Source organism: Passer domesticus, chromosome Z (assembly GCF_036417665.1).
Source record: "Passer domesticus isolate bPasDom1 chromosome Z, bPasDom1.hap1, whole genome shotgun sequence".
NCBI classification, from domain to species: domain Eukaryota; kingdom Metazoa; phylum Chordata; class Aves; order Passeriformes; family Passeridae; genus Passer; species Passer domesticus.
The window spans coordinates 79,296,597-79,323,769 of record NC_087512.1 but is presented as its reverse complement, the minus strand read 5'-3'; the positions used below and the strand labels follow the sequence as shown (position 1 = coordinate 79,323,769).

The 27,173-nt window shown below is 37.4% G+C and overlaps 1 protein-coding gene across 2 annotated transcripts in view; it reads right to left on the bottom strand.

The window, feature by feature from the left end:
• SLC12A2 (solute carrier family 12 member 2) overlaps positions 1-27,173 on the bottom strand; it is a 51,873-nt gene that overhangs the window by 7,852 nt on the left and 16,848 nt on the right. For both annotated transcript variants that reach the window (XM_064402992.1, XM_064402991.1), the window contains exons 3-19: positions 26,509-26,584; positions 25,885-25,980; positions 24,139-24,278; positions 23,280-23,390; positions 20,304-20,412; positions 19,773-19,900; positions 19,592-19,676; positions 15,566-15,720; positions 10,747-10,854; positions 10,011-10,134; positions 8,739-8,840; positions 7,480-7,635; positions 6,620-6,719; positions 5,704-5,815; positions 3,390-3,530; positions 3,084-3,190; positions 1,213-1,292 (exon numbers count right to left, since the gene is read on the bottom strand). In XM_064402992.1, the coding sequence (XP_064259062.1) occupies positions 1,213-1,292; positions 3,084-3,190; positions 3,390-3,530; positions 5,704-5,815; positions 6,620-6,719; positions 7,480-7,635; positions 8,739-8,840; positions 10,011-10,134; positions 10,747-10,854; positions 15,566-15,720; positions 19,592-19,676; positions 19,773-19,900; positions 20,304-20,412; positions 23,280-23,390; positions 24,139-24,278; positions 25,885-25,980; positions 26,509-26,584 (1,930 nt within the window). The remainder of the gene's footprint in view (positions 1-1,212; positions 1,293-3,083; positions 3,191-3,389; positions 3,531-5,703; positions 5,816-6,619; positions 6,720-7,479; positions 7,636-8,738; positions 8,841-10,010; positions 10,135-10,746; positions 10,855-15,565; positions 15,721-19,591; positions 19,677-19,772; positions 19,901-20,303; positions 20,413-23,279; positions 23,391-24,138; positions 24,279-25,884; positions 25,981-26,508; positions 26,585-27,173) is intronic.

Sequence of the window (27,173 nt, the reverse complement as noted above, 5' to 3'; positions counted from 1 at the left end):
ATTTCATGCAACTGTTAGACCACAGCAAAGAGGGCAGGAGAGGGGAAAACCAACAAAAAAATATTCTTTAAACCTCTTCAGAGCACAAAGAGGCTCCTCCCCTGAGCAGAGCTGTCATTTTCTGTTCCTTTCCCAGGCTGTGGTTGCTAATTGCAACCACCACACCTCCTAAAAACAGAGCTAGGTAACACTGTGGAACTACAACTACAAAATGAAAAAAAAAAAAAAAAAAAAGACTTGGTGAAATGTTTTCTGTTTCTGCTTTTAACTCCAAGAGGAAGATGAGCCTTAGGCATGGCACAGACCACGTGTGACTGTCACTGCCAAGCCTTTTTTTCCAGGTTTGGCTTCTGTGGAGCAGCTGTCAGAGCTGAAGCAAACTCACAGAGTCCCCAGTGGGTACCAAGATCCTGCTGACACCTTGGTGTTGCATTCCCAGTTTTATCAGCAGTGTTGTTCCCACACTGCAGGTTCACTCCTTGCCACTTCTCACACTCCTCTGCCCTCCTGCACATGGTGACAGGCTCCCTGACTCTCTCCAAATACTGAAACATTCATCTTTTCCAGTGAAGAAACCTCCTCTTTCAGGGGGGATGCCCCTCCTTGTGTCATTTTTCCTCATGGCAGCAGCATTGCATGGAGCAACCACAAAAAAATTACATATTATGAAATCAGAGCAGCTGCACCAAAGCTCACAGGCTTGGAATTGAACTAAAATTACACCATTCCACTTAAGAACACTACTCAGAAAGCATAACCAAGTCTTCTACAGAGAAAACCTTTCCAAATTTGAGACAGAGTCCCTAAACTAGTCTGTGTAGGGGTTGGCAACACACACCAAACTCAATGGCATTCCTGCACAGTGCAATATTTGTTGTGGTTTTACAATTTCTGGGCCTGAGCCCCAAAGATTTGATGCCAACTTGCCAGCATCATTAATGAGTTTCAGGAAAGTAGCAGATCTTCTGGAAGATCTCTCTGGAAGCAGTTGTACACAAGTTGCAAATACAAAAATGTGAAACCCAGAAAACCCAAGTTCTGCTGCTGACCATGGGTTACCATCCTACAGTTCAGACTTAGTAATTTCACTGAATTTTATTGTACCACAGCAGTGATGTTTTCTTGATTATTTTACTGAGCTTTAATATTTTCAGAATGCAGTTTTAGAAGGGAATTAGAACAGCAAATTCACCAGATGGAACAAAGTCATACCTTGGCCCTGAAGGTGAGAAATGTCCAGGCCCTCCTTGAGGCGAATGACAACTACACCATACTGAACATCAAAGGCATCACTAAACAGAAGGGACAAAATTGAAAGTATTTTAAAGCTTTTTCTTTTCCAAATGAAAAATGCCCTTTCTTTTCCAAATGAAATACCCTCCCTGAACAAATTCCAGTGATTAAGCATTGCCTTTGGAAGTCCCAAATTATAAATTTGCTTTAGAACGTCCCTTTCAATTCCAAAACATTAACTGACCATCATTTTAGGAAAAATAATATTTAGAAAGGATACCTATTCCTTCTACTCCCTCTCTCCACTATGAAAACAGTGATTAAATAAAATCAGTGTGAATAGGTCACTCAAGTTCTGCATAAAGATCCACCAAGAAATATAGATTTTTATCTCCATCCATCAAAAAAGGGATTTTGAGTAGATCTTTTTGATCTGAGGACTAAAGATTTCTAACATCTCTCCAAAACATTTGGGTATTAAAAACACCTAAGATGATGCAATTTAGTATCAAATTAGCTATAAGTTAGCTGTAATGTGCCTAGTTCCATTACATCTGATAAAGCTGAAACTCACTCCAGTCAAAAATAAAGAGGCAGAACTTCATTACTAGAAAAGAGCAAAAATCCTGAATAAATTGCTGAGTAAAAGTGGAGTAAAATTAGTAACAACCCCACCCCCAAAATATAAGACAAGAAAAAAGATGAACTTAACCATACCATAGCACTTGCATTAGTCATTAATCACCACCCTTCACAAATAAATACCTTGTTTAATACAAAAAAACATAAATCAGAGAACTCCCTCCCATATCATTTCCACAGAGAGAAATTTCTCAGGATTTCACTAATTAAACACTTTCCTTTATAAGTATTAAGACTTGATTAGAAACATTTGAAGTATCAATATATTCTATAAGTGCAAGTAAAATTGATATTGATTTAAGATTTGTTTTGTCTATTAGTGAGAACATTTTAATTTCATTATTTAATGTGTTAGATTTGTGGAGATTAGATGTGTTTCTATTTTGTGTGCTTCAGAAACTTTTAGTTTTCCAGAAATACATTTGACCTGCAGTTATTACCTCCTGAGGTTTCTTTAGGGATGTGGAGAACCACATGACTTGCTGACCTTGACAGATCTTCCTGCAAAAGCCATCCCAAAATAAAATAGGAAAAAAAGAAAAACCAACCAATGTGTTTCCTTCCTTTTCCACTGTATTTGGTGCTCCTGCTTTTCTGTTAAAGACCTAGGTGAGGTGATTTTTTTTGGTCTTTTCCTAATATCTGCCTGTAAAACCTTAAGCCCCATCCTCTCTCTCTTTTAAAAGCACAGAAAATGAGAAATATAAAACACAAAGGAAGTGGGTTAACCAGCACTTCAGCTGAACACAAAAACCTCTCTGAAAGTAAAATAAGCATTGTTTTTTTCCTTAAGTGTCTGGGTAGCACCACAAGTTACTCTTACTAAATTTTTCAGACACAAGTGGTCTGCCTTTCAGTACTGCCAAGTTACTCTGGGGTTTCCCTTCTCTTCTCCTTTCTGTATTAGCCTGGGTGTCAGTGCTCTGTGTCTTGTGAATAAAGTACTTCTACTCCTTTTCAGACAATAGCTCTCAAACCTCAGACCTCTGCCACAACTCTTTTTTGATTCATAAAGTTATTATGGAGATTTCTAATCTGCTTAAACTATAGAGATTTGGTTATTGCATTTCAGAAAAATCCCAATGTGTTCAAGACTGCTGAATGGGAAATCTAGATCTACTTGAAAGAGACTTCATGTAACTGAAGAACTTTCTTACTAGCACACTGAAATGGACCATAGCAGCTAAAACTTTGTATTTTCTACTTACTGGAATAAATTGATGTAGGTTTCAACATCTCTCATATCACCTTGTCTCCAGTTTTTCTTAAATCCAACAACAAGGGTGTTAGGTCTCATTCTACCCAAACCAGCAGCCTAAGAAGAACAAGAAGTATTTTATAAAATAACATGTTACTGACACAACTAAAGGTTCTGTTTTCTGCCTAAGAGAATAATAAAGTACTTTTCATCAAAGCTTTAAGACAATTTTGCAAAAGGAATGCATTTCAAAGTATAAAGCCCCTTCCTGATTTTGACGCACATCTTCAGCACTGTAACAATTTTTTTTAAATACCTGCATTAAGTATTGTCCTCCATCCCTCAAGTCCTCTGCATGCACTGGTGCATAGAAAGCTTTCATCTTGTTTTTAATTAGCCACCGCTGATATTTAGCCAAATCAGTTGACAGTTCCTTCATGGCTTGCCTCCGAGGACCCTTTCAAAAGAAGGAAATAATAAGAGGGGAGGGAACAAAAATTAGGAATATGAGTAATGGGAGCAAAAAAGCCCCTCCCAATTTTTTAGTCACTGCTAGAAACAAATTCAAATTCAGAGAACCTCAAAACATGCTTTCACACTATCAAAAACACCCCAAACCACAAAATACCAGGCATTATCAGCAGCAAAAACTGAAAAACTTTTACCATCTTTAGGAAGAGGGTTGCTCAGACTTTAGCAATCTTGTTCCTGCAGAGCACAACCCTCTTCCCCAGGGGGTGGGCATCAGCTTGTCCTCCAAAGCATTAACATAGTTTTAAAAGAAAAGGGCTTTGTAAAAAAATGAACACAGATGCAGGATGACTTAATATCACACTTTATGGGACTCTTTGTATCCTGCAGTCAAAGTCACCTCCTCTTTAAATATTTCCTTTGTGTTATTTCTGTCGGGGTGAATCTTTTGTGTTCCTCCTAGACATCAAAATGCAGAATACAGGACAAGGAATAATCAAGAACACAGCAGCCCAGTTTTTGCAGAAGGACACAGACTCAACCCCAAATGGGCAAAGATTCTGAAGACTGAGGCAGTGCCACCCTTCCTGCAGGAAAGTAATTTTAAATAGGGAAAGGATATGCTCTCAAAAAAATCTTCAGAGCTGCTTTCCTACAAGAAGGATAACACCACCTTATTCTTTCCTGTATAGCCTTACTTTTAAAAGGCAGTGATTACATGTGTGATATCTTATCTCCCTAGCATCATTCCTGTTTACATAGACAGAAATTAAAAGCTTTTCAAGACAGAGTATGTGAACTGCATTAACCTGATTTGCTTTAATCTGTTAATTAGATCAGAAGCAAGTCACACTTGGTAAGTGTAATAAATTTAAACACATTTAAAAGTAATCCATGTTTTTATTCATACAGGTGTGTCACCAGCATGCTCAGCTTTGTGTCTGCTGAGAGTGGCCCTGCTCTCCCTGTCCATGTCACCTACAAAGATGCCCAGTCCCAGAACAAAGCCCTGAGGGACACCACCCATCACCAGCCTCCAGCTGGACATGGAACCACTGACCACAGCTCCCTGGCTGTGTCCATCCAGCCAACTCCTCCTCCACTCAATCCTACACCCTTCAAAGCCAGGTCTCTTCAGTCTGGAGATGCCAATGTCACACAGGGCTGTGCTGAAGGCCTTGCAGAAGTCTGGGCAGGTGACATGTGCCAGTCTTGGATTACATCTCTTATTCACACACTTGCTTAAATGCTCTTAGTGATGTGACACAAGTTTGGCTTTCAGATATGAAGCAAAACTACACAAAATTCCAGTGTGGTAATCAAAATGCATTTGTCTAAGTTTATCAGAGATGCCACAGCCTCTCTGTAGCTAAATGGAAGCTTTGGTACAGATCACTGTGTGACAGCAACCTATATCTCAATCAACACAACTCATGACAAGCTGATTCTGAAGAAAAGTTACTTGAAAATTGCTTCCTTCCCACCATGACAAAACCACTCAGGTTTGCCATGTAAGTCACTAAGTAGTAAGAACTGTTAGAATTACATCCTTGCTGAACCTCTGCAAAAACATCCCCACTTGATATTCTGACAAAAACACCCAAGGATACTTATTGAAATATCAGGGGCTGGTCAGAAAGGGAAGAGGAAACATCTGACAAATTAATCTCAGAACTGTAGGAATAAAAATATACTTGCAAGGTTAAAAGCAATTTTTACATTGGCTACACTGATATTGACCTCCCTGCTCAAGAAGGCTTCTTTTCTCCCAGGCTTTTTAAGAACTATGCAAAGGAATCAATATACCAATGCTCACTTCAATTAGAAGTAAAAGGTCCTTCAGCATTTAAGCATCAAATTATCAAAGGTAATTTGATTTCTTACAAATTTTTCCCTGTAGTACATCTAACTGGCATAGTGATGACCCACATATTAGCAAAACTTACCAGTAAATCTCTTCATGCACTTTTATGTCTAATGATGCTTTCATTATTAAAAAAAAAAAAAAACCAAAAAACCAAACAAACAAATGAACCAAAACTTAAACATGAGCCAGAAACAAAGTCAAACAGGTTAAAAAAACCAAACCAAACCCCAAAGCAGAGAGAAGAAAAACACCACCAAGGTAACTTTATAAAGTAAAGACAAAATAAACTTACCATGTGTACATGGCCACAGATCATCAAGCCCACGTTCTTGGTGAAAGCATGGACAAGGTGAAGCAAAGCTGGACGTGCATTTGGAGCACCTGTCATAATTAAGCACTGAGGTCTAGAATTATGAAAGAAAAAAAAGAAGATTGGAATTAAAATTAATATGAAGTTCTGGGGCTTTTTTATTAACAGAAAAGTTTCTTCCAAATATCAGCCATAACAACATATTCATCACTGTAAATTTAATAACCTCATCCACTTTTGTAAGACTATGTTAAATTAAGAAAAGATCAGTTGTGACCCAACTGTCAGCAGATCTATGACTAATTGCATAAAAATTCAGTAATCCCATTAAAACTGAAAATCTACACATTTCAAAAGTTGAAGAACAGATTTTAGACAAGACTAGGTCAGAGGGATTAAGTTTTCCTTCCCCACTGGTAAATCACACCCCTTGCATTTTGTAGATTATAGTCTTGTATGTACAGCAGAAATACTGGAATCATCTGCTCATTTTCACTTCACCTTCCTTCAGAAGGCAGAGCCAACCTAGTGCAAGTAAGTCAAAGACAACTTTAAAACCAGTTTTAAAAGAGGAAGCGTATAAACTTCAGAAGTTCTTACAGGAGATCACTTTTCATCACCATCATAATTAATAGGTGATACCACATGAATCCCCTAAAGTAATCTCTCCCAATCTCTTTAGCTGCTCCATTTCTTTTTCATGGGTGCTTTGTTGAAAACTGTGTTGCTGCCAGGTTCTTCACAACCTCAGAGGACAGCGCCTGTACTAAGAATCCCACCCAATCTGTAATTCCATTTACTTGGATGAATCACAGGAGATGAACATGGAAACCTTGACACGAGCACACCTCGTGACAGCAGCTTAGTGAACACAGAATTTTGTGTCTTTAAGTGTTACCTGAAGTTTTTCACGTGATCTTCCACTCCTGAGAGCCGAATGGAATGCTGCAGAGCATTCAGGTAAGTCAAGGCTTGAGTTGAGGATCCCCAGTTCACATCTGTTCAAAGATTTGAGGTTCCAATGGGTTATTGTTATTTACAGCTGTCTGTTGTAAAGCTACATGATCACAAAATGAATGCTGGACACTGATTAAACCCACAGATTTAAGCTACACCTTGCTACATTTTATACAATACTAGTCAACAAACCCTACAGCTTACCAGGCAATAATTACATTTAAAGAAAACATTTCTGTAGAAGTTTAAGCAAAAACGTTAAGGAAGGGAGTAACTGGCTTTTTTAATCTCCGTATTTCAAAGACCACCACAACTTCATAGTCTAAAGAATACCACTCAAGGAAAAAATGCTCTGCTGAGTTATTTCATACCACAGCAAAGAAAAAACTGAGTCTCAAAACATCACCTAAACAATTTCAGATACTTTCAGTGGAAAACTGCTAGATTAAGCAGACCCTTTCAGAATATTATTTTTATGAGGAAAAGGGGGACTCCACTATCATCTTTTTCCTCCCATACACATCTCTTGACAGCCAGAATGAGTTTACCATTTTCCAGATGCACCTTTTCCTCCAATTATCATTCAGACATTTATGCCTAAGTGGCATCTTCATAATTTGGGAGGAAGAGGAACAGCAATGACTACGCAGGAAAAATTGAATTTAATTACAACCAAAAAGGCTGAAACAAATTTAATCTAGTGGTCCAAACAGAAAGAAGTAGCTGGGGTTTTTCCCTGCCAAGGCCATAATTTTTCCCTTCTCTCCCCTCTCCACAACCAAAAGAAGCCCCTGTACATACCTGGTTTCTTGTAAGTGACATAGATGTAAAGCCCAAGGACTATTACATAGGTTAGAAGTGCTGCCCACCAGTTAATAACAAACATTACAATGCAGCACAGAATAGCTCCAATGAGAGAAATCCACATATTGTAGTATTTGAAAGCAGGCCGCCAACCTAGTTAAAAATAAAATTTGGGAGGGTGGAAAAAAAGAGGGGGAAAATTAATTTAAATTTAAAATTTACAAGAAGGAAGGCACTGCACTTTTTTCCCTTCCCTGGTATTCTGCATCCATTACATGCAAATGTCTGACTTTCAGTGCTGTACAAAATGCAGACTAGCACATTTATGCTTTGCATTTTCCAACACCTTTCAAATGAATTTGCAATTTCCTCACACAGATATGTAAATGCTCCTATTTTTTCCCCTAAAAGCACAGCTCAGAAGGGAAGTTTGAGGATGCCTGTCCCAGTATGTGTATTGAACCAGGTTGCCTGACATTTGATTTTTCTTTTCAAAGGTAAAAAAGCATAAATCATTATCTCCATACCTCACTTTCTTACACACTACTGTTTTTAGTTGTGCATTTTTACTGTGTTCACAAAAAAGTTCTCACTACAGGAAAAGGACAGGTATATTTGCCACAAGTTTATCCAAACAGAACTTGGGTACATCCAAGCACTGGACTGCCAGTGTTTTACATTATTTGCCACAAATTTATACAAAATCAGGTATACACACCTCCACAAACACATCCAAGATTAACAAGTGTATTAAATATAGAGTCATTAAAGTTAGGACTGTTGCGCAAACTGTCACACCCACCCTCTGAGAAGAAAAATAATAAATCTACCCATTCAGTAACAACTTAAAAAGCTTTTAGGGGAGTTACTCCAGTATAACTGCATGTGAACTGGGACTAATGTACATCTGCTTTACAGGTAACAAGGTTTTGGCTTATTTCTGTAGTTTAACACAGACTAAAAGCTATAAAAATGGGGCAATACCACCAGCAATTCCTGTTTCTTCTTGTGTGGAAGAAAAAACACATTAACAGAAACTGAAGACAACAAAAGGTGGTTTGCCAGCACCAGCTACTGAATTAGCAAAAACACTTTCTTCCAAAGTTTCTGAATAAACTCTGAATTATCTTGTGTTCCCTCAGCAAAAATGACAAAATTAGTAGCCCCCAAGCCCTACTGGATCACCCAGTTCTCGAAATTTCAGAAGACCCATGAATACAACATATTAAGCTTTTAATGCCATGAGTAGTTCCTACCTGGAGATTTTGCAAGAGAAGCATGGAATACAGAGAAGTTAATCAAGGCATATGAGGCCAAGAAGAAATTAGAAATAATTGGAGCAATGACATTCAGTTCAGCTGTAAAATGAAAAACAACAAAAAAAGAAAGCTATTATCCAAGGTATCACCCAATGGTTTTGAAGACTATAGCGAAAAAATTCTGCTAAAAAGAATCTTATTTTTTTATATACTCTAAGGAAATGCAGTTTAGACTTTTTGCTGAGAGAAATAAGTTATCTTTTTAACAGTTAGGAAGTGTAGCTTTCAGTTTGAAAAATGTAAGTACTACCAAGTGTTCTAGAAGCACTACATACATTCCCAAGATCATTAATTGAGAAAATTTTATTCACAGCAGGGCTTTAATCAAACAGTGCACTAATACACTGGGTTCTGAAGAATTCCAGTAAATTTAAATATTATAGACCAACTCCATCACAACAGTGATGTTTACATCCCATTCAGTAAGAGTTGGAAAAACCTGATGCTCTCTCCTTTCCTTGAGGCAGCATAGTACATAACATTTTTGGGTACTCTCACCATCATTAAAAAAAAAAAAGAAAAGAAAAAAGTGATCAAAATGCAGAATGTGCCATCCTAGTCTGCAAGTTTCTAGCTGCAATCAAGCTTCCAGTCAGCATGGCTCAGCAGGGACCCCAAGGGTGTAATCTCTGCCTCAAGCAGATGTGGAGGAAGGAGGACAAAGAAAACTGGGAAAAGAAGTTAAAAGCACTGGCACAGGACTCATAGATGGACACAGCACAATTAGTTTGCCACCTACAGAGAACACATGTAATTAATTGTACCTACAGAACCTTTAGCCACAGCAGTGCCAGCACTCAGCTCTACTATTTGTAACTTAACAGAAAGAACATTTTAAATTATATTGCTCATGCAAGTTTGTATTTTACTGAAGCTGTCATTATTAAAAATCTGAAATAAACTTTTCATATTTACAGGATGTTAACACTGTCTCAGGCAAAAGACATATTTCTATTGACTGATAGCACCTAAAGACAGATACCTATGATTAAAAGAGAAGTGCAGTTCAAATTTACTGCAGCTTTTGACAAGAGTTGTATCTAGAAGATAGGAGAAAGTAAGCCTCAAAATAACCAGATTTAGAATGCTGGCTTAGAATTAAGCTGTGCATTAGATCTCTAGCACCCTGTCATCAAGTCCACAACATGCACTGGAATGCTTTCTAAAGGACAAAAGGTGATTTGAGATTTACCAAAATTTCAAACTAACCGATTAGTATGAATCCAAGAGCAATTAAAAATGTTAGAATATATCCTCTCAGTGGTTCATTGTTCTTCCCATAGCCTTTAGCAAACATCTGAAATCCTGGATAAATGCTGTCCTTGCACAAAGCCTAAGGAGAAAAATTAAAAAAAAACAAACAAACCAACAAAACATCAAGAGTCAACATGCATTTTGCTCATGCCATCTCCCATTGCATACTATCTTTCTGAACACTTCCTGATAGTTTATAACCACCATGGACTAATTGTATTCTCAACTGTCTTTGCATCTTGACATTTTGCATTTCCACTATTCTATCCTTCAGTAATGCCCACCTACAAGAAGCAGATTTGCTCTTCTGTAAGTAACTGTATTGTACTTGACTAGTGTCTTACAATCACAAAAAGTCTTTTTTTACAGATTGTATTTTCTCAGGAAGTGGAAACTTTGCCCAATATACACACTAGCTCTCTGCATCAATACAACTGACCTCCTCCACTTAATTTTTTTTAACTCAAATTAAGACAAAGGAGATTCCATAGTTAAAAAGATCAAGCAAAATATGCTCAGAAACCCCAACAAACAGTAACAAACTCTTCTCCCATTCTAAATAACAGGTAAAACAATCCACTGATGTCATCTGATATAGATAATGATGGCAGTATGTCAGAGTCCCCTTCCAAAAATCATGACTCAAAATTAATTATTCTTCAAAATATTACTGTTTTCTTCCCTTACTTACCTGGAAGATCTTAGGGGCACTCACAAGGGATGCTAATGCAGATGACAGGGTGGCTGAGAAAATACCTGCAGAAATCAGTGGTGCAAATCCTGATACCATGCTCATGACCTGAAAAACAAAATAATTAAAAAAATATGTAAAAAAGTACATAAAAGTACACAAACAGATGACACTATTAACTATACAAACAGAAAAATACTACGCACTCTTCACTTAAAAGCTGTCTGAATACCCTGTATTCATATAAAGGAATGAACTAGAGACAGATCAGGGAATATTAATGCATCCTGATTTCAGGACAAGAGATGGTGGCTTTTCACACAATATAATTTGAAGCTCAAATTATCAAGGGCAGAAGTCTTCATGGGCTCGTAAGAAGATGAAAAGGAAGTAATGGAAGAAGAAATACTCTGGAAGGTGTTACATATTCCAACCAACCTATTGCTGACTAAAATGGTCTCAGAAACCCCAAGTGATCAAACATATGGCAACTGCTTTTCCTGGAATCTCCATCATTTTAATTAGGCTTTTTTTCCCCCAGTCAAAACCAGAAGGTCAAGACAAACTTGCTTCCTATCTCCCCAAGATCAAATCCCTGCACTTCTTTGTAATCTCAGTGACAGAAATCAAATGTGAGCTGGATGAGTAATGAGCTGGTACCTTCCAGTACCTCAAGGGGCCTCAAAAAAGAGGGAGATTATAAAAAGTGAGTGCCATCCCTGTCCATAGCATGTGGATTTGAAGATCTTTAAGGTTCCTTTCAACCTAAACCACTCTATGACTCCACTTTTCTACAGATTATTTCTGTACCATAGTTGCATGCAAGTTTGCATGTATCATATGATTTAAAACACACAAGTGTGTAATTAAAAAATGTTAATGGTTTAATAGAATACTTCTCTTTATAGAAAAAAAAGCTGAAGTTACTTTAAAACAGCCAGTGCTGAAGAATTTTAGTCAACAGACCAAACTCATCAGGGTGCTTTCCAAGCACAATGTGGTTTTGCATCATTTGCACTGCTTACTTGCCTTTTTCACCCTGGCAATCTCATTTAGATTATCAGCAGAGTGACTGAAGGAAGGCAAGAAAAAACATAAGTCTCCTGTTTTAAAGTTATTGTCACCTGAAACTGTAAAATCTTGCTGTCTAAATAAATCTTACTAGATCAGACGTTCTCAGACATAATGTACAGATGAAGTTTTGTTCACTAGGGCTAAATTCATGGTAAAATTCAGTGGATTTCTCCAGCCCAGACTGACAGTGACAGCCTCTCAGTCAGCTGAATCTGTGCACTACATCAGGTTTCACAGGGCAGTCCAAGGCATGCCTTGCTTGAAAAGAGAAATTTAATAAATGGAAGTTGCAAAAAAGGAGAGTAAAGTGTCAGAGTAGTGTAACAAATGAAGGAGAGAACTTCCTGAAGCCTACATGCAAGTTTATAACAAAAAAAAAGGCATGTCAGGCCTATAATCATAGAGGAGTAAGACTAACAACATCTATTTAAGCTATCTCTCTTATGCCCCAGTTCAATTTAATTTTATGAACAACAGAAGAAGTTACAGTTTTAAATGGTAATTTCTAATAATCCTATCTTATGTTACAGAATAAAATTTAAAGAGGTGGAAATGCTTTACAACTATTGTACAAAAACTTTTGCTATAGCAACAAAATTAACAAATGCACAATAATTTTTATTGAAGCAGTATGTAAATTTTTTTCCCTGCAAGGATGGCTTAATCAATCTTCCCTCATTACAAAGGGAATCTGTGTACAAGTTTCCCTTACCTTTCCTCTCATATTGTAAAATATTTTGATGCCTTTACTTTACTACACTTGCCTTAACTTGCTATTTGCTTCTGACAACCAACTCATATTGTACATTTTCTTTCTAGGTTCTGTCCAATGCCTCCAATTATCGACACTCTCTCTTTTTGACTATTGCCCTGTTTTATAAATTTGAGAGATATCCCAGCAAAGCCTATGCAACTAATATTTGGCATTTTAAAAGCTAGCAAGTTATGCCTTAGGTTAGTTAAGTGACTTTAGGAAGCTTCTGTAAGCTAGAATACAGGGAGAACCAGATCCAGCAGAATTAGTGTGCCATGGTGTTGAACTCCCTTCCCTCCATCCCCAACACAATCCAGACCTCCTGACCATGAGCCAAGGAGCCCATGCAGCTACCCACAGCAGTGAAATTTCCATCACTGCAGAATCATGTAGAAAAGGGGAGAATGGCCCAGCAACCACTGGTGTGCTGACAGACATACAGCTCCTGCTGATAAGGGCCTCATTATGTTTGCCTGTCATTTGCTGTTAAGGCAGTTTCCTAAATTTCAAACATTTGGGATCATGAAATACCATATTTTGACTATTCAGTTCCTTGGTCCAGCACTCTGGAGCAAAACAAAAACACTGCATTAAACAACTGAGTTTCATTCTACTTTCAACTTTCATTCAAAGTTGAAAAAAAAAATCTTCATTTTAATTACCCAAAGCTGTAACTTTTTGTTGGGAAGTTCTAGGCTGAAGCTACAGAGCCCAGAACAATTTTTTGAAAATATTCTTCCTGCCTGTCTCACCTCCTGGCCTCATTCAGAGCTCCTAATCTAAGATTTCCACAGGTAAATCATACTACAAGTCATCCATCTGCTGCCTGAACACACCCAAACCCTGGGCTGACCCAGCAGAACTTCAGATGAATTCTTGGCCAAAAGAACTGACTGCAGCACAGAGTGTCCTGAAGGGATGAAGTCATTACACTGTGAACACAAACTGGCACTTTCTGCCCCAGAACCTGCCTGTTTTCAAGCTGGAAGAGAAATACAAGAACCTTCCCTCACCTTAGGGATTAATTTTAGTTTGTGTAGCATTTTTTCTCAGTTATTTACCATACAGAAATGAACTTTTGAAGTGCACAAAAGTGTGGACACCCCCCTTCCCACACATACCATGCATTACTTATGAAAAAAAAAAAATCTCTCTCCTTACACCTAACAATCAGAGATACAGAGTTGTGAGCAGTTCAGTTATGAAATGGACAAGTGTCTCATTAGATAAACAGCCTCTCACACAAACATTTTCCTTCTGACACCTTCTGAGGAGACAGACTCAGACTCTTCTCAGAGATGCACAGCAAAAGTTGGGAGGGTGAGAGAAAAAAACCAGCAAGGGAGAGTCCCACTGGGTATTAGAAAAATGAAATTTCACAGAGAAGGTTCTCAAAACTGCAACAAAGCAGGGAGGGTGTGAGGAGAGCTGCATTCTCTGTGCCTCCTCTGGCTTTAAAAATGACTTTTCCTAACTGACACCAACTCTCTTTTCCACAGAGAGAGGCAAGAGTGATTTGGGAGGCAGAAATACTCTGAAGTACAAGTAACATTTATGTTAAGAACCTTACAATAGTCATTACTTAAAGACACAGAGGAAACCAGTTACAGGCTATTCACAGCTGTACATCTGACAATATGTTAGTTAATTTGAGCTTAAAACAAACAATGAAAGCTATCAGGTTTTGCAAATTTGTCAATCCCACAACAGCAATTCTGACTTCTCTGAACAAGAACAAATTGTTGTACTCACATTATTCCACTATAATAATTTCATCAGTGGATTTCAGCTCAATCTCTAGCCAAATTTTTGTACATGTTAGAAAAAACTTTGGGCAAAGATGGGACTACCAGAAACCAAGCTGGCAGTAAGTTCATTTTCCTTGGGCACTAAGTTAATTTTCCTTGGATTTTTCAAACACTTACCAGTAGTTCATGAACAACCCAGCTGGCTGTGGTGAAAGACTATGAATTACCCCTTAACTTATAGAGGATTTTTAAATACTGTAACATCATGTTTAATGAAAATTCATGACCTTATTACCATTAAAGGGGATGCTGTGATAAACATGTAGAACAGTCTTAAAAATACCAGTGTATTTTCCAAAAAAACTTAACAATTTAGCAAGCAAATTACTGACAGAGGCTACCTATGATTTCTTAGCATCACTACAGAAAAATGAATATATCTACCTCCACTATGATGACATTCAGGTACCTAAAGAAAGCTGCAGCATCACCACCTAAATCTAACCATTTTTCTCATAGAAAGAGTAAATATTTCTATATTTATTTATATACCACTTGTGTATAAACAACTACAAGTTCTCGACATGTATACATTCTTTTGCAGAGCAGCTAGAGCGTACCACAAATCCATTCCAGATAGAAATTGTACTTATGGAGGCGAGCATATATAGCCTGTGAGTTTTCCTAATAAGCAACTTAAAAGCCAACAAATCCGAGGAAAAAAACAAACAAAACCTGCCAAAGCAACAGAACAAAAAAAACCCAACCAACCAACCCAAAAAAAAACCAATCAAGAGGCTCAAAAACAAAGAACCCAAACTAAAAAAAAAAAACAAAAAAACACACAACTGCCCCCAAACCCAAAGCAACAAACAAAAAACTAAATCCTACAAAAAATTCATCCAAAAATAACAAAAATACCCACAAAAAAAGCAACAAAACACCAAACCAAAAAACAATTGCACCAAAAAACCAAACCTAACCAAAAAAGGGAAAAAACAAAAAACCAACCAACAACCCCCCCAAAAAAACACAAAACCAAAACAAAAAACCAGAAAAAACCCCAAAAACCCAACAAAAAATAAAAAAGCAAAAACAACCCAAACAAACAAACAAAAAACCCAAACAACAAAACCCCACAAACAAAAAACCAAAACCGAAACAAAAAACCCACCAAAAACCAAACAACAAAAAACCCACAACCAAACACAAAACCCAATGTACAGATTAAGGAGGAATCTACCTGGAAATTGTTCATCAGCCCATAGTGACAGCCTGCCCCTGCCTGACAGGATGAGAAGTCGTAGTTTAGTTTGCAGGCTGCAGTAGTGCAGTTTGCCAGCTCGGTGATAATGGTGTCATTAACATTCCCTGTGGCATCTCGAACTACACAAGAACCTACAATGGACACAACAATAAAGAAAAGAATTAAACTGGAGCTGAATTTAAGGATATGTGTCAATTCCTTTTTATGTAAGCATCATCTCGCAGAGCAGCATTAAAATATCACATTTAGTTTTTTAACATGCTACAGTACTAAGCCCACCTTCACTATGAAGCACAAATACAAGAACAACTGCTCCCTTGGCTGAAACAATGTTTAGATTTTTAATATATCTGATTGTAGGAAGAGACAAAGTTTTAGCACAAAGGAAAACCAGGTCAATAGACTTGCAGAAATTTAAGAGCACAATCTCTGGAAGAGTCCAAGGCCAGGTTGGATGGGCTTGGAGCAGCCTGGGATAGTGCAAAGTGTCCCTGCCGTGGATGATCTTCAAGGTCCCTTCCAACACAAGCCATTTTATAGTTTTATGACTTCATTCTTTCTCTTTTGGTCAATTTTCCGAGAGGAGTGCAGATTTGTTTTGTGTGTATAGATGTTTGCAGACAGGTACACATTCTGTTGCAGTTGTTTTTTTTTCCAGTCACTATGACTTAGCCATTAAAAAACCAGTAAGTTTCATGAAACCCTGTCACAAGCCATTTCCCAGTGTTTAAGTAAGCCATCTCCTAGGTGACCATGACATTTTACAGTTCGTTCCTTGGTGAAAAACAGAGTACCATTTCTCCCACATTCTTTTATAATCATCACCTTAACTATTGTCTTCTGTTCATCTATGATTACTTTTAATTTGGCTGGTCAAAAAAATGCCTGAGAAACAGTATTTCTGCCTGTAAGTATTAAGAAAAACTAAAGAGTACTAAAAGACCATTAAGTCTTCTATTTCAAGGGGTTTTGTCTCATAAATGACAAAAAGTAGATCAGACTAAGTATTATTTAATGTTTTGTGGTCTAATAGTAGAGGGAATCAAACTGTTTGAACACCAGGAAATACTCTGGGGACTGGAATTAAGTATGGAGTAGGAAAAGTCAAGAGAGTCAATAAAACTCTCTTACTTTAATCTTTTAGGAATCTGAATGACAAGAACTGCCTTGCAGCAAAACCCCATGACAGCTAAGGACCTAAATTATCTACTTCCAAAGGAAGAAGGCAGAGATCTGCTGCAAGTTTAAGTTTATTCAGTAATATTCCTAGGCATCTATGTATTTTCCATGGGGAAAATTAATTCCTGATTAGCAATACCATATTTAAATTCTTGTGGGCCATCAGAACTTCATTAACAGCCCACCACAACACCTGGTCCCAGTAGGTGGACATTAATTAATCCTTCCACTCCTCATTTATTTTTTAGTTACTTATTATGCCTAATTGGTTAAATTACAGTAAGTTTCCTACACTAAACATCTGTCTTATGCTCTTCTTGAGTGTATGTGGAGGAGCTGAGGGGTTTTTTTAAATTGTTTTCTTGTTTAACTGTAAGAGGAAAATGTTTCCCCCAGCCACTCAAGCAGTATACAATGGATTTGGTAACACACTTCCCAGCTGAACTACTGGTAAACAACATTTTGTTGGTGACAAGATTGCAGTGGCAGGCTAATTATACTGAACAATTCATTAAATACCTACAATGCACTATCACAGCCCTCCTCTTCCTCATTTTGTCAAAGTTTAAACTCAGCTTTCAGACATGGAATCAAAATATGGCAAAAAGAGACATGGCAGTAGGAACAAACTTAATGTGGGCCTTACTGTGAGAAAATATAGAACAAAGCCAGGCAAGGCAGGCTCTGTTCTCAGCAGAAGACACTAAGCTAGAAGTAACAATAATAAATGTTATTTTCTGTAAGACTCATTCAAAAAAGTTTCATTTATTTTTATGATTCAGGCAGCATTTTCAAAAAAAAAGTCTTTAGGTCTTCCCTCCTGTGAAAATAAGATTTCACTTTTTCAAAGGCATTTATAAGTGTGTTCCTGCCAAAGTGAAATAGAGCTTTGCAAGGCTTTAAGCATGAGAAAACTTGATAGAGATGGCTGTAAATTATATCCTCAATATATGAATTCCAGAGGTACTCAGCCCTTCAGACTGCTGTTCAGAGTGCTTAATTTTACTAGCACTGTAAACACCTACAGTTTGGCTCTTGTGAATTAGTTTTATTTTCATAACCACAGGAAGCAGGTCTCAATGCTACTCAGAACTCTGGCTTTTTTTTTTTTGTTAGAGCTTCCCTTGTTCTTAAAGCGATAAATGCTGTTCTTTGAAATGTTATCTTCCAAGATGTTTTAAAGCAAATTTGCCTGTGAAATCTGCCTCCTCATGCCACCTTCATGTCTGCAGTAGTCCTTTGCTGAATTATGAAACTGCATACCTATGTCTCAGTTATCTTTTTGAAATAGCTGCCTACCTCTAGCAGCAGGATCAGTGATTTTCCTTCTTTCAGCCCTTTCTACTTACTACAGAGTATACAAATAGTGAGTTAAGTTCAGAACATCTTCCTTCTCTTCAGATGTGACTACTGTGCACCATTTACTAGCCCCTTCAAATCTTTAGTGCCTTGCTTACCACTCCCCTGGGAAAGGAATCAAAGTATTTGTATTTGTTCAATATTCCTAATTCAACGCCTCAAAAGGAGCTAAATTTCACTCATGATCTCTGACTCCTGCTGCCTTTTTCTAACTAGCAGCACTCAAAGCGTAAGTCAGTACACGGCAGAACATTTCTGATTAATCAATTTTACGTCCAGTTGGTTTTGCAAACTGCTTCTTTTGTCAGTTTTTATACTGCATTTTTCATGTTTGGAAGCTGATCAAAGTATTCCATTAATAAGAGAGTATTAACAATAATTTTAGTCTTGTGTGGGTTGAGGTTCCAAAGGATTCAAATTCGGTAGCAAGAGGTCTGTGCAGTCAATCTAATTAGGAAATGAGTGTAGCTCATTATGCTGCACAAAGCACAATCACTACAGAGCAACTATTTGGCAGAGCTACACTCCCATGTTAGCCAACAGAGGCAGGCTAGCAAGATTGGTATCTTTGGAAAGGAAGTATCATTAGTGGTAAGATCAATGAAATGAGAATTTCATTCAAAAGGCACCACAGCCTTATAAAACAAGGTCTTTCATATAAGAAAAATTATTATTGCTGTCAGAAACTGCTTTATGTGATGTGAGTAAAAAATGGTTCCGATCACAGGCAAGAAATGATTCAATTACAACACTGTAATCTTAAAGTTACTAGGATTATTTTATGCATGGGAAAAACATAGTAAACCACTGGTGCTCTACAGCAAAACTGGTATCAACCCCAGGGTGACTTCTACACAGGATTTCAAACAACTGTGGGGTGGGAAAGATGGGGAAGAGAAGACTCAGATCAGTCTGTGATTATTTCTCCTCTTTACACAAGAACATGACACTCCCAAAAGTGGGCTGATGAGAACTGAAGGCCTTTCTTGCTCTCCTCCCTCAACTGGGAATTACTGCTCAAGCATCCTCACCACAGTGCTCTCTGATCATCCCACAGCTCACTGCAGGTATGTGGCTGATTACCATAATCCTCAAAACAATACATGTGTTTTTTCAGTGGGTAGTTCCTGAAAACATGCTTTTCTAATCCAGGGATTATCCCACTGCTAAACTATAAATCCTTTAAGGTAAGTAACTGCAACAATGAGGCAACACTGATAGAAGTCTTCAGTCATCTTTAGTCTGAAGCAGTCAATTTTCTTAGAAAAGCATCAGTTATTTAATGTAATTATAAAACCAGCTGAAAACTGAATCTCCCAACTGTAAAACCCAGAAACCTTTGGCTATTACCTTCCCATGCAGGAAAGTCAATTACATAACGACCCTGCATAACAATTTACATAAAACCATATCAAAACAGATCCTCGGAATGAAAGCATGAAGTTAAAAACATTCTCTATTTACCTACAGATACTGCAATTCCTACGTAAACCATTGTAGTGATCAGGATGGCCAACAGCGTTCCTTTGGGTATGGCTGACTGAGGATCCTGAAAGAAAAACGTCAGTGGACAGTGATGACAGAGGTTAATGCACACTTGAGTGGTCATGAATGACATGAATAATGTTTTTAATTCACTACTTACCGCAAGGTCCCCCGAGATATTTGCACCAGCAAGTATGCCAGTTGCAGCAGGGAAGAAAATAGCAAACACGGAAAAGAAAGTTTCTTCTTGTCGGAAATCCGGCCCAAAATTCTCCATGAATATGTCGGCTGCAGGAGAAGATTTAAGTCTGTCAATATTCACATGAAGCTGAAGTATGAACCCATTCCGGCCACTATCAGACCAGTAAAAATACTGATAGTCACAGAGCCTTCTTAAAACTAAATGCAGAAGCATTTAAGCCCTAATGCATCACTTCAACTCAAAGTAAAAGTCAACACAGATTTAAATGCAGAAAAAATACTTACAGTATAATCCAGCTTTTTAAAATTTAATATATATTCAATATTAAGCAATACTCAAGTTTTGATCCAACCACAGAAGTTAGAAGAAATCAGAAAAAAAAGTCTCCACAGTTAAACAGAGCTATAAGATATATTGGATATTTAATTAGAGCAGCTTCTTTTGCAAAGAAAGGTATTGTTTACCATACTTTAAACTGTTCCAACATACCATTATAACCAAAGAAACCTTTGGGCTTCTTGCTCTCCAGAGGAATAAATGTTCCTATGACAAAGTCTCCAATAGCAAGTATGAGGATCACCAGCAGGACTATCTGTGCCTGAAACACAATGACTGCTGTCAGACAGGAGAACTTGTTCTTTTCACAGTATCAAGTGCTCTGCTATAAAATGTAAATGTTTACTTGATTCCAAATTCAGCTTCACCTTCTCAGCATGTTCTCTGCAAAAAAATGAGGAAAGCTGGAGAGAACTTGTACAAGGATTTTTAATTAAGAAATAGGAGTAATTTCCAAGTTTTATACCTAATCAAAAAGGTTTATCATTACTAAATGCCTCAAAACTATACTTCTAAAGCAAAATGCTCAAAAGGACTAATTTCTCTATATATCAGCCTTCCAGAAGGAATGCATTTGAGGAGATTCAAGAAATTCACATGAAAAGAGCCAAATGCAACACAAATGCTACTACTGCATTATTAGCCATGGTCATCCTTTGTCTTATACTTTAGTATGTGGTATTTCCTAAAAATTTTATTACATCCAGAACAAAATAGCTTTTGTTTAATATTTTATGCAAGGAAATAGTTTATTTTGCTACGTTCTCATGTTCTTAATCCTTACTAAGGAAACCAAATTGCAAACTGCAACAATTACTTGTAAATTCCTAGTTTTGAGACTACTTTTATTACAACCTAGATTTTTAGTCACTTTTCTGCAGAACAATTATAAACCCTACAAATTGAACAAGAAGTACTTTAAACCATCCCACACCTCAAAAGTGTGTACAAAGATAAATCTAGGCACTGTAGGGATGGTTCAGGTCTTTAATTTAAATAAGCAATCCCACTGCTGTTATCTTTTGGGTGATTTGATTCCTTAAAAAGGAATGTCAGTAGCTTGGGGGAAGCTATTCACAGACCTTTTTCAGGCCCAGGATCAGGAGTTAATATGCTGTAGCATTGTTCATGCCTACAAAACAAAGTTTTCAGTTCACACAGCCTCTCAGGAAAACAGGGTGGAACAGTGATAAACCCAGCCAAATGGCCTGGAGCAGAGTTAGAACTCCACCTGAAGAAAACACTTCGTGCCCTGTATTTAAATCTTTGTAAAGCCTCAAGAATAGGTGAGAGGTGTGAGGATACAGCTGGGTACTTGTAGAAGTCTTCAGCAAGACAGAAACATAAACAAGAATTTATCACAGAGCAATAGCCACAAGTAGGTTTTTCCAGTAACTAACCTAGGCATCTCCCTGAAGCTAGGGATGTTTGCTGAGTATCTTACTTAAATTCCAAAGTCTGAAAGAATGGGCTTCTAAAACTTCAACACAAGGAGCTGAGCAGTAAACACCACAAACTCTAAAAAGCCATTTTTTAAAGCAAACTTCCCTGGAATCAATCCCAGTCTCTCTTCACTTTTTGATTTGGTTAAAAGGCATTATTATAGATTCCCCTGCTCCATTTTCCAAGGCATTCTCTGAGACATGGCTAAGGCATAGGAGAACACCACAGATCAAGATGGAGACACTGGTGTTTTGCTGTGCTGAGTTCTATGTTAGCCCACATGAAATGCTTGTTTGACAGGTTCAGCTGCCTATCATTGCTCCCACTTGCCTCCTTCCTTGACAGAGAAACCAAGTCTTGACTTTTACACTGAGGACAGGACTTTTGGAAACTACCCCTAAAATAAAGATGGCACTGCAGTAATACCACAATTCAGGTTTGATGTAGAAACATTTAACAGGGGTATTTTCATGCAAACTATTTGTTATACAACTGCTCATGCTACACAGAAAAATGGAGATACTACTTGTGACTTCAAGTGGTAGTCAGAGGATTATTAACAAATAACTCTTCAAAACAGTTCAGAATAAGGAGGTCAGAATTGTTGGGTGGATAAAGAGAGTATCACAAATTCAGGTTATAGACAGTGAAGGGCTGCTTGAGAAAGGTAAACAGTTTCTACAGCAGTTCAATTTAGAAGTTCATGCCAAAGTCAATTTCTGTAAGTTTCTTTTCTCCCCAGCACATCAAAGCAATGCATTCAATCTTCACTCACTTCCCTATTTCTTGGAAGCAACAATGATAAAAAACTCTCTCTCACTTTTATTATAAATAGCATCATCTTCTTGATGCAGGAACACAAGAAACTTACAACGCTTCATGAGGAGGCTCCTTCAGCTGCTTGTGAGTGAAGAAAATAGGAGCTATTGTGATATAAATGTAAGTTGGGAAGGAAGCCCCAGTGAGAGGCTCTTCTCAATTTTTTTTTTTTTAGAGCACATTAAGGACAGATATTCAGAAAAATCCTACAAGGTGCAGGAACCAGAGAGCAACCTACACTGGCTCATAATGTCAAGCAGAAAACTGGTAAGGCAGAAGAGCTTCTCTGTTAAAATCTCTTCAGACAGAGCTGACCTAAGACTGTGCAGCCACAAGGTGAGGGAAGGAGGTTTTCCCTCCTACACATTCACCACCACCAATGTTCAAAACCCTTCTCCATGCTGGGTCTAGTGAATGCATCCCACTGTCTGGCTGTTTCCAGGTGAAAACCAAATCAGAAGAGAATGAAAGAGAAGGGAAGCCAGCCCTGTGCTTTCAGCCTCAGAATTTGCCTAAGGTTTATAGTAAGGGAAAATTCCCATGCTGAAGTTCTTACCTTCTCTTGTGCTGCAATTGCCCAGAAGAGAGAAACACCATTAATCTATTTGACAATGTCATTAAGAGTGGGTTATGCTGGAGTTTAAGTTCTCACAGATGCTTAAGCTTCCAATGAAGTGTTTTAGGATCTGAAATGCTGTTCAGAGCTGCACGTGCTAGTGGCCAGACCAAGAGCTACTGCATAAAAATCAACTGACTTCTAATGTACATCATGCAATACTGAATATATTCAAAATAAGACAGCTAAGGTACAGAAATTGAACCAAAATGATGAAGCAGAGAATTAAAAAAAAGATGGGAAATCCTTACTTTCGCTTCCCACTCCATTCCTGCAATGGAAATGCCCAGCAGTATAACTACTGTGATAGCCCCTATGATTCTGATATCATTCATTTCATCGATCATCAACGTTCCATTTTCCTAACAAAACAAAAAATACACAGTTACGTCCTTCATCAGGTAAATACCTTCCCTACTAAAGAACAGCATTTTATTCACTACAATTTATTAGTAGTTAACCTGCACACCACAAATTTACTGACTGTAAATTCCCTTTAAGGATACAAGTAATTTGGGTTTTACCTTGTTTTTAAATCAATGAATCTTCCAAATGCAAACAATAAGGGCTGTTCAGCCTGAAGAAAACGGAGCTCCAGGGAGAGCATCCCAAGAAAAATGGGAACAGACTTTTGGATAGGGCTTGTGGTGACAGAACAAGGAATAATGGTTTTAAACTAAAAGATGGCAGATTTAGGCTAGATGTAAGAAAGAAATATTTTACAGTGAGGGTGGTGAGGCTCTGGCACAGGGTGCCCAGAGCAGCTGTGGCTGCCCCTGGATCCCTGGAAGTGTCCCAGGCCAGGCTGGATGGGGCTTGGAGCAGCCTGGGATAGTGGAAGGTGTCCCTGCCCATGGCAGGGGGTGGCCCTGGGTGGTCTTTAGGGTCCCTTTCAACCCAAGCCATTCTGTGATTCTACCTGGATGGGGAATGGACTAAGTGACCTTGAAAAGTCTCTTCCAAACCACACAGTTCTATGACCAGATGAATCAAAAAGCAAGTATAATATTCACCTTTACACATAAAGTATATACTTTATATATACTCGAACATTCTATATGAAGTGAAAAACTTTACAGATAAAAGTATAATCAATATAAGCACATGTACCTTGAGTAACTCGACAACAGTCTCTGCAAAACCAACAACATACATTGCCACTGCAACAGCATTGGCAAATGCAAAGATCAGACCTATGGCACCACCAAACTCTGGCCCCAGACTTCTGGAAATTAGGTAATATGCTCCTCCTGAAAGAAAAAAAAAAAAAATACAAATGACAAAAAAGTACTCTACATGACAGAGTCTATATCAGACAGTCATTAGCACTTTAACATTTACACGAGTCAGAATGTACTCACTCTTGATTCCCTGATGTATTAGAAAACCACCCTTAACTCATTATTTTAGGGACAGATGTGCTGAAGTTTTAGGAATGTTATTTCAAGTTCTTAGGCAAAGAGATCAGGTGGAAATAACTATAATTCATGCACCAGCTCATATTATTGCATATCAAATATGCAACCAGGCCTATGGTTTAAAAATTCTAGAACACAAGCTGCAGGATAACTGGGCTTTTTACTTCAAACTGCTCAAAGCACTTGTGCAGTCAAGAGCAAGGAACTGGCAAAGCAGACTGCAATAAACCCAATGAAGTTCCAAACTTCTGAAGACCTGTTTCTAAAAGCTCTGTTGCTAAAGGAATTTTCTGCCCTCCAATGGGACACTCAAGAGCCTGTTCTTTGTACTTTTGAGCTGGACAAAAATAACAAATTCCACATGACAATAGAAAATGTGATGGAGTATTACAGGAAGGTAAAGTTTAGAAAATGCAGCAAAGGCTTATTCTTCAGACTTAAGGTTAAGCTTTCTAAAAGCAGCAAAATCCTCCAGTAACTGAGTACATTTCAAAAATCTGTAACAGAAAATACTTAATTTCACTGCATTAGACTTCTTGTGGAAATCCTATATATGTACCCAGCTTGGCCATACTCTGTATTTCTTATGTACCATTAAAAAAAAAAAAATCTTACTGTAATAAACAATATAACAATTGTTCCTATGAAATTCTACAGTTCTTCCAATACAGGATTTCACATTTTCTAATGAAGTACTATTTTTCAAGAGTGACTTAAAAAAAAATAAAATAAAGAAAGCTCCTATAGGAATAGAACAACCCAATATACATCATATAATTACAAATCAGAAGGGTATTCAGAAAGTAAGCTTGACATAATGCTAACACATAGCTGACTTTTCCCATTGGGTCTGTTTACTTTGCAATAGTGAGGCTTTTTTTCTAAATTTTTAATCTTAATGAAGATAGTTTTATAAGCTCCTACTTTAATTCCACCATATTTTTTTCCTAGTAGCAGTCATGTAATGTCATGAAGTAGTTTGGTCATGTCAGAGGCACCAACCATTTCCAAAAACAGTTGACAACACCACATAAACCATGGAAGAGAATGAAAACCATCACCCTTGGGAAAGCTGGAGCTAAGAGTTTGCTGAGAGTGTGGAGAGTTACTCGTGTGAAGGTTTATTTCAGGACATGAACACACACAAGCACACTCTTAACCAACAAGTGCAGCTCAGGAGAATATTAAGACCCTACTCATTCCTGGATATGTATCCTTAGAAATGTTTGTATTACAAAAATTTACACCAATAAAGTTCCTTTACAGCACAAAAGCAAGGTACTAGTTCAAATCTAAATAACAGGCTACTTATTGACTTTTTGTTAATTATGTGACTGTTTGATCACACAGAACACAAGGAAGGCTTTGCTCTGCAGCAACATTAAAGTGTGCACTCCAGAGTGAGGAAAGCTTAAAAACCTCATGAAAATAGCATTACCTCCTCTCACAAAGCCATTTGTGGCTATTGCTGAAGTAGAGAGTCCTGTAATCGTTGTCACAACAGTGGCCATTCCAATAACCAAGACAGAGAGACCTTTTGAGAAAAGAGATGAAAACACTCTGAGTCCCGCAGTATTAAAGAGTACAAACCTTCACCTTAATTTCATTTAAATACTCAAGTCTTGCAAATAGAACACAAATTTACTTTCAAGCAAAAGGCTACCTCTTTCTCCTATCAGGATAAAAATAAAACTGTGCAAAGATTCTCTTTAAACATCAAGATAAGAGCTGTATTCTAGAGATCAATCCAACACTAAGTTAACCATTTGAAAAGAACTGCTTATATACTACACAGTCCATATGCAGGGTTTAATAATTAAGAGATCAAAATATTATCTCTACAGTTCACTGAAGACTTAAAAATGTAAATTTTAAAATACTTGTCTTGTACCCAAATGAAAAAGTCTAACTGGTTGAAGTTTTTGGTAAGATAAATTACCATAAAAATTGGCAATATTAAGGTAATTTCCTATTCCTGTTTGAAGTAAAAGCTCAGGATCAACATCTCTTGTGGATCACATTTCAAAGTAATGAAATAAAATTACAGCATAAGTACCCATACCTATCCCAGCTTGTCCTACAATCCATGATAGTCTGATGAAGAGCATCACACCCCAAATATTTAACATACATCGTACCTAGAACAAAACAGAAATTTAACAAAGATTAGTTCTTGCATCTGCAGTCATTTTCACTAATCCTTTAGTTCAGTTTTTAATGTTATTGACATATCTTGTTGTACTTCCTCACTATTTTTCAAATTATTTCACAAGAATATAATGTTATTATTCAGGTTTAAGTTTGGTTAAAAAAAAAGGGACTTCAATATGATTAAAAAGTTACTACCTTAAACACAGAGTTAAGAGTATTTCAATATCTGACACTTGCATTGTATGCCGTAAGCAAACAATAATAATAATTTAGACCCTAAACTTTAGGATGCAAAATTCACACTACAGAATACATGACTTAAAATAAGATAGAAGTCTATGATGATTGTGAGATCTAAAAGCCCAGCCTGCATCTCTCAGAAATCTCTCTCTCTTAAATAAAAAAAAATTCACTAAAGCAACATCCTACTAAATAACTTACTCTTCTTAAAAGAACAAAAACCCTGCTGCAACTTTCCATTTCTGTAACTTCTTACAACACATCTGCACAATAACAGGATGGAGAGGTGTGCTTTTTTTTTTTAATCCTAGTATTTACAACTCTTAGATCTCAATA